This window comes from Phymastichus coffea, unplaced genomic scaffold (genome assembly GCF_024137745.1).
Source record: "Phymastichus coffea isolate CEN01 unplaced genomic scaffold, Cenicafe_Pcof_1.1 PCOF00101, whole genome shotgun sequence".
NCBI classification, from domain to species: domain Eukaryota; kingdom Metazoa; phylum Arthropoda; class Insecta; order Hymenoptera; family Eulophidae; genus Phymastichus; species Phymastichus coffea.
Genome location: NW_026706912.1, coordinates 678665 through 686220, shown reverse-complemented (window position 1 = coordinate 686220; position 7556 = coordinate 678665). Strand labels below are relative to the sequence as shown.

General features: G+C 45.6%; 1 protein-coding gene across 1 annotated transcript; it reads left to right on the top strand.

The window, feature by feature from the left end:
• The first annotated feature begins 754 nt into the window (after nt 1–754).
• LOC131670147 (uncharacterized) lies at nt 755–4655 on the top strand. The gene is made up of 2 exons (XM_058945531.1): nt 755–3778; nt 3849–4655. Exons 1-2 carry the CDS (start codon nt 755–757, stop codon nt 4653–4655), a joined length of 3831 nt encoding a protein of 1276 aa, XP_058801514.1.
• Nucleotides 4656–7556: the final 2901 nt, after the last annotated feature.

Below are 7556 nucleotides of genomic sequence, written 5' to 3'. Positions count from 1 at the left end.
GACGCTTTCCACTCTCGAGAGATTAGCGAATTTCTTGAACAGAAGAGCCGCTTCAAATTTGCGTACGGGAATGCTGAATCTAGAAGAAGCTACATTTCTCTTAGGCGAACGTCATTCGGATAGGTCTAAGCAACTGGGAAAATCATCGAGAACAGCTGTAGTGTGTGCGACGGACGCTAAAGACGCGGGCGACGACAAGCGTGACAGTAAAAAAAGGCAGTGTGGGCATTGTAGTAGAGGAAACCACGGAATAACCGACTGTCGCGACTTCAAACGACAAAGCACGAAACGGCGGTGGTTTCTCGCGAAAAGGCTTGGTCTCTGCTTCAACTGCCTCGAGGACAAACACGCCAGGTACCAATGCGAAAGGTCAGGGTGTGATGAGTGTCGCAAAAATCATCACTCACTGCTGCATTTCTACCGTAACGATCGAGAAAATTATTCGAAACGCGATGATTCGAGGCGCAGCGAGGAGCGAGATCACCATACGAGCAAGCGGCGTCGATCAAGGAGCAATGATAGGGAGAACAGAAAGGGTTCGGGCTCACATCGCAGCCGTTCTCCGAGCGCGCGCGGAGAAAGCGCAAGGAAATGACTAGTGTCGAGAAAGGGACTGCTAAAAATCGTGCCTCTCCGCGTAACTGGACCTAAGGGCGAAACGAGCACGTATGCTCTACTCGACGGAGGCTCCACGGTTAGTGTAATCGACAAAAGTTTAGCGAAAAGGTTAGGCTTGTCCGGGGAAAAATTAAATATGTGTATCCGAGGATTGTGGAGTGGAGCTGTGAATGCAGAGTGCGAGCGACTAAATTTCACAGCGCGGGGTGCCTTCGGAGAGCAAGAAATCGAACACGCATTAGCAGTACCCCCATTAGATTTACCGCACCAATCACTATCGCGAGACATTGTGCAGCGCGTAAAAGAACACGCAAACGTGGAAGTCGTGCCTTACTTGAACGCGAAACCTCAAATTCTCATCGGACAAGACAATTGGGCTCTATTACATCCTAAAGAAGCCCGAGCACTAGGCAAAAGCGGCATTGTAGTCTCGCGCACAGCTTTAGGTTGGACAATCCACGGGTACATGAAGTCAGATCGTGAATCGAAAAACACGATAAACGCTCACACAGTCTGCTGCAGCGGTAAACAGCAAAGCGATTCCGAACTGCAAATTCTTGAAAGGTTAGATAAACGGGTACAAGAGTATTACGATATTGAGAGTCTCGGGGTGAGAGTGACTGCAAATAAAAGCAGCACCCACGATAGAGCATTAGCAATTTTAGAATCAACATCGCGGAAGATTGGCGCAGAATGGGAGACGGGCCTGTTGTGGGAGCCGGGTTTGATGCCGAACATCGACAGCAGAGTCACTGCCATGAAACGTCTTCGGTCATTAGAAAAGAAATTAGATAGGAATCCGGATTTCGCAGCACGTTATTACAAAGAAATGGGGCGTTTAATCGAAAACGGATATGCCGTGAAACTGGAAAACGAGGCGCGGAGGCCGCGAGTCTGGTATATACCTCACTTCGGCGTAGAAAATGTGAATAAACCCGATAAGGTTAGATTAGTTTTTGACGCGGCTGCTAAAACGGGGGGAGTCTCATTAAACGATCTGCTTGAAACAGGACCCAATTATTTAGAATCACTTCCTGGAGTTCTCTTACGCTTGAGACAGTTCGAAGTTGCCGTTGTAGCCGACATCAAGGATATGTACATGCGTATCAAAATGTTGGAGCGGGATCGCGGCGCGCAACGATTTCTCTGGCGAGGTGCTGATCGCGAACGCGAGCCGGAAGTGTACGAAAACATGAGTTTAGTTTTTGGTGCGACCTCCTCACCATGCAGCGCTATTTATATTAAAAATAAAAATGCGGAGAGATTTGCCGAGACGCTGCCTGAGGCCGTGCGAAGTATCGTCAAAAATAGTTATATGGATGACTATCTAGCGTCAGGAAAGTCAATAGAGGAAATGAAAACTCGCGTGCGAAACGTCATACATATTAATAGCGAAGCAAATTTTAAAATGCATGGGTGGGCGTCAAACGAACCGCAAGTAGTGCAGGACGTGCGAGACGAGCAGAAATTAAGTAAGAACGATCCGGCGAGCCTTTGCGATACAAACGAGCGAGTCTTAGGCCTATACTGGGATAGGAATGAAGATACCTTAAGCTTCAACGTCGGTCTCAACAAAATTCGAGCGGATTTAGCGAATGGAATTAAGCCGCCGACGAAGCGCGAATTTTTTAGCATCGCGATGTCGGTTTACGACCCACTTGGTATACTTGCCCCTTTCACCCTCCAATCGAAACTTATTATGCAGGATATTTGGCGTAGTGGCATAAAATGGGACGGGCCGATCCGCGAAAAAGAATTTAAAATTTGGCTCGTGTGGTTAAAAAATTTAGCGGAAATGAAAAATGTTAAAATACCGCGTTGCTTTCTTTTCTCTGACTTTGATAACGTAAAAGTGCAGCTGCATATTTTTTGTGACGCGAGTTTAAAATCTTACGCTACCGTAGCCTATCTAAGAATGGAGACGCGCGATGGCCGAGTTCGTACCGCGCTAATTATGTCAAAATCACGCGTCTCCCCAGTTAAACCGATGTCAGTGCCCAGGTTAGAGTTACAGGCAGCCGTAATTGGAACGAGATTAGCCGCAATGACCGAGAAAGAGATCGAAATCACTATTCATGAACGCGTGTTTTGGACCGACTCCACGACAGTTCTCCATTGGATTCGCGCAGACCCTTCCCGAAAACAAATGTTCGTTGCTAATAGATTGGGCGAGATTGGCGAAGCGACGAAAGTTGCCGAATGGCGCTGGGTCTCTACTAGTCTGAACCCAGCTGATGACGCGACGCGACCCTCGGAAGTACCGATGCATTCGGACGATCGGTGGTTAGTAGGCCCAATGTTCCTTCTCGAGAAGCCTGAGTCCTGGCCTCGTTCCAAATCGCTAAACGAGTCGGAGAAACGGGAGATCAACGAGTTAGAAGCGCGTAAGGAATTTATCGGAACGTTTCAAATCGATATGCCAGACAATTGGAATACGTTAGATGTTAGATATAGAGTGCTCGGGTGGGATAGAATTAGAGAGGTAGCAACGGTCGTGCGAAAATATTTTTATATTTGGCTCGACAATGTACGGAAGCGACAGGGAGAAAATACAACAGATCGCGCAACGCGATATAGACGTCGACATCGAGAGAAATCAAAGTTGAAAAGGCCGATAGGTCCGCCGGCGCACCGAAGAATCGAGTCCGAGGAAGATCGTCTGCGTGAGTCTGAAAATGTTTGGTTTCGAGTTATCCAAGCCTCACTCTTCTCGCACGAAATGACCTTATTGGAAAAAGGGAAAGAGCTCCCACGAGAGAGCAAATTAATTAGTTTAGATCCAATTGTTGACGAAAAAGGATTACTGCGTGCTCGCGGACGCGTAGTACAAGTAGAGAACGATAACGGCGAGGACGTCGATATCGAAATGAATCCGATTATTTTAGACGCCAGTCATTTCGCAACGCGATTAATCATTAAAAACTACCATGAACGATATTACTACGCTAATAATCAAACGGTCATTAACGAATTGCGCCAAAGATTTTATATTATCGGACTTCGAAGCAGGCTAAGATGGCTAGCCAAACGTTGTTTTGTCTGTCGCAAGCGCCGCGCGCAACCAACAAATCCACCGATGGCCGCGTTGCCGAAAGCTCGCAGAGCCTATAAACAACGACCCTTCACACACTGCGGTATTGACTACTTCGGCCCAATTACGGTAAAAATCGGGCGTCGTCACAAAAAGCGATGGGGTGTTCTTTTCACGTGCTTAACTACGCGAGCGGTAGTTAGAATTAGCCAACAAGCTAGACGCAAGCTCGTGTATGATGGCCGTCGATCGATTTGCTCATAGGCGAGGCTTTCCGAGACATCTGTACAGCGATAACGGTACCAACTTCGTTCAGGCAAACAAGGAGTTTAAAGCCGCGTACGCAGCGATGAATGAGGAAAAAACAAAGCAGCGACGTTACGCGAAAAAGCATGAGTTCGAGTGGCATTTTAACCCTCCTAATGCTCCTCACATGGGGGGAGCATGGGAGCGGTTAATACGCTCCGTGAAAACCGCATTAGAACATACGCTCGACGGACAAACTCCCTCAGAAGAAGTCTTGCAAACCCTGTTAGTAGAGATCGAGCATCAGGTAAACTCGCGACCGCTTACATACGTATCAATCGACCCGCGGGACGAGGAAGCACTTACACCTAATCATTTTTTGATAGGAAGTTCATCCGGACACTTGCGTTTAGAGAAATTCGAAAATGAAATAGACAGTCCCCGTAAAGCCTTTGAAACAGCGCAAAACTTAGCAAATCGTTTTTGGACAAGGTGGCTACGCGAATATTTGCAGTCTCTGCTCCCGCGAACCAAATGGCGCACCCCCGTCGAACCATTGAAAATCGGTGATATCGTGCTCATTGTCGATTACCAAGCACCTCGCAACTCGTGGCTACAAGGTCGAGTCATTGAAGTCTATCCGAACCAGTCTGATGACGTGATACGAGTGGTTAAAGTCCGCGCCGGAAAAAAGGAATTAATAAGATCGGCGAACAAACTGGTAAAAATATTCAGCCCATCAGAGAAGTCTAGAAATTAAAATGAATTCCTAGACTGGGGGGAGGATGTTGAAAACGCAATATTTCTACCAGCTTGCGCTCCAAGCTCTAAATATCCCATCATGAATTACGCAGCAAAATTTCGAGTTGCCGTAGTTTTGAAAAAGAATTTGAGGCCCGCGCGGGCAATAAAGCCGTTGGGGAAAACCCAAAAAAAAACCAGCAAATGGCACGACAGCAGCAATACTGACCGGTAGTTCAAAAAAAAAAAAAAAAAGGGTTTAGGGCCCTTTGCCCGGCAAATAGTGCAGCAGGGAACACGTGGTCAGCAGATGCGCTGCATACACCTCATTTTTTTTTTTTTTTTTTTAATCCGAAGCCTGCGATGGAATACGCGTAAAAGCAAAAAGCGTCAATATCGTAAATGCGGAGCTGTTCTCGAACGTCTTCTTTTCAATAGTTTTTAAGACCATTGTAACAGCGGGATTTATGATCATCGTGTGCGTATGTATGTTTCTGGAATAGGTGTAAGTTGTAATAGAACAAATTTGTATTCATGTTATACTGTATATGAAATGTCCATGTGGTAATAAGAATGAAATGCGTGCATAGATAATATGTAATCTAGATATAAGATAGTCAAAGGGGTGAAAAGAATAATCAACTTGTTTGTTTGCGACTACTTCGTCGTTGGCTGTCTCTCGATTCAAATTTGCATATTTTTCCTCTTGTTTTATACGTCACACAACAAAGCTTCGATCTCTCTCGCGCGTTCACGTTGCGCGACATGAATGTGCACGAGCGCCTTGAATGCGGCGTAGCGTGGCCTTGAAGCCCAATTTTATCAGCATCGGCGAGCATAGGAGCTCCCCGAGTGTTGTCAGACCTCGCGAGGGAACATTGTTCCAGGGTATTGAAGGTCACCCAAACATACGGCACGGAAGGCTGTCAGGCCGACCGTGGGTCCATCAGGCAAGCGAACGGAAAAGCGAGCGAGAGAGAGAGAGAGAGAGTAGAAGTAGCCTTTTGAGACAATTAAAAGAGAGACAGCGAACGAGAGTATATCAGCGTAGGTGGAGCGAAGGGATGCGCGCGGCAGCGGGGCCTAAAGAGAGGGCTAGAGCTGTCGAAAACTGTAGCGGACGTCCGGAAAAGGGGGCGAGCGGGCCCCACGCGAAGAAAACACTAGTCAGTTTTGGGACTCATCGTTCAGCCGGCAAACAAGCAAGTTGTCCTTGTTCGTAAAGCTCAGCATATCTTCGAACATCTTGTTCTTGCGTTGAGTTGGCTTAAGCAACAAATATTAAACTTTTGTTATATTTCAATAAAACTTCACTGTGTAAAGTTATTGGCTCAAATCCCACATCCAACAATGAGCAATAAAGCAGTATAATATGATCTCGTTTTTAACACAGTAATCGTGCAGCTCAATACTGATGTGTGATGAGTGGCCATCAAAATATAAAATAACTGGGAACTTGACACCATTTTGAATTAATTGTGAATGAAAACAATTCACAATGTATTCGTAGAAACAGCTATAGTCATCCAACCACTTTCACTGTAGCCAAATGCATATCCATTATGTACTGACTTGACAATGTCTTCAAGTTGTGGCGGGGAATTTCGGGGGTTTTAACCGCGCTACGAATTTCTTCCGCCACAAGGCCTGTTTGACTCTTTGCCCCCGATTATTTAGGGCGCCAGACCGCCGGCTAATTAAGGCGATCGTCGGGGGTAGGGCCAAAATGGGGTTTTGTCGCGTGTATCCCGGTTTGCCTTCACGGCGACTGCGCAAGGTAGGCAAGTAGGTGAGTACTCGAGAACTCCTCAGTTTCAGGCCTCGGTGTCCAACTACTAATTATGGTATGCTTGCAGCTCAGATGATGGCTCCTTAATTCAGGTCGTAAGTCCGTTCGAATTCGCGCGTATGTTACCTATCGTGGGACCCGAAAATATAGCGAATCAGCGTTACCCAATTATAACCGCCCGCGGCTGAAAATCCTCAGCATGCAATTGAGGTAGGGTAACAGAAGTAAATTGTATGTAAAAAACAATTAATCACGTTATTGACGTATTTATTAATTTATAAGCAAGAAGTCGGAGTTATTAGGGTTAGTATAACTCTGAATAATTATGAAATAGCAAGGGTACAAATTAATCGAAATATTAATAATTTTCCGGTCGGTCTTCGATTAACAAAGATGGTGGAATGGTCAGCGCAAATAACTAAATCACGAATTCTAATTCATCTATTCCCAATTTCCGCAATAAAGTATTATACGGCGGAAAGTCAGCGCGTATCTAATTGAATCACGAGTACGAATTCGTACACCTTCAATATTCACAGTGGATCATTTTATCGGTGAAAGGTCACCACGAATAAATTAATTCTCGAGCCTTCTTTGTCCGATCCTAACGCTCACGATTGATTTTATAAAATGGCGGAAAGGTCACCCCAATTTAATAAGCACGATAATTTTATTCGGCTAATTCTACGTTCGCAATAAATTGTTAGCGAAAGGTCAGCGCGAATATCCTAAATCACGAATTTTCTTTGTCTGATATTAACGCTCACGTTCGGTTTACGAAATGGCGGAAAGGTCAGCACAATTAAATAAGCACGGTAATTTCATTCGGCTAATTCTACGTTCGCAATAAATTTTATTAGCGAAAGGTCAGCGCGAATATCCTAAATCACGAATTTTCTTTGTCTGATCTTAACGCTTACGTTCGGTTTACGAAATGGCGGAAAGGTCAGCACAATTAAATAAGCACGATAATTTTATTTGGCTACTTCTGCGTGCGCAACGATTTAGTATACAGCGAAAGGTCAGCGCAAATAACTCAACCACTGCCTTTAATTCGTATAAACCTAACACTCACGTTCGATCTACGAAATGGCGGAAAGATCAGCGCGATTCGATAGGCACCGGCATCGA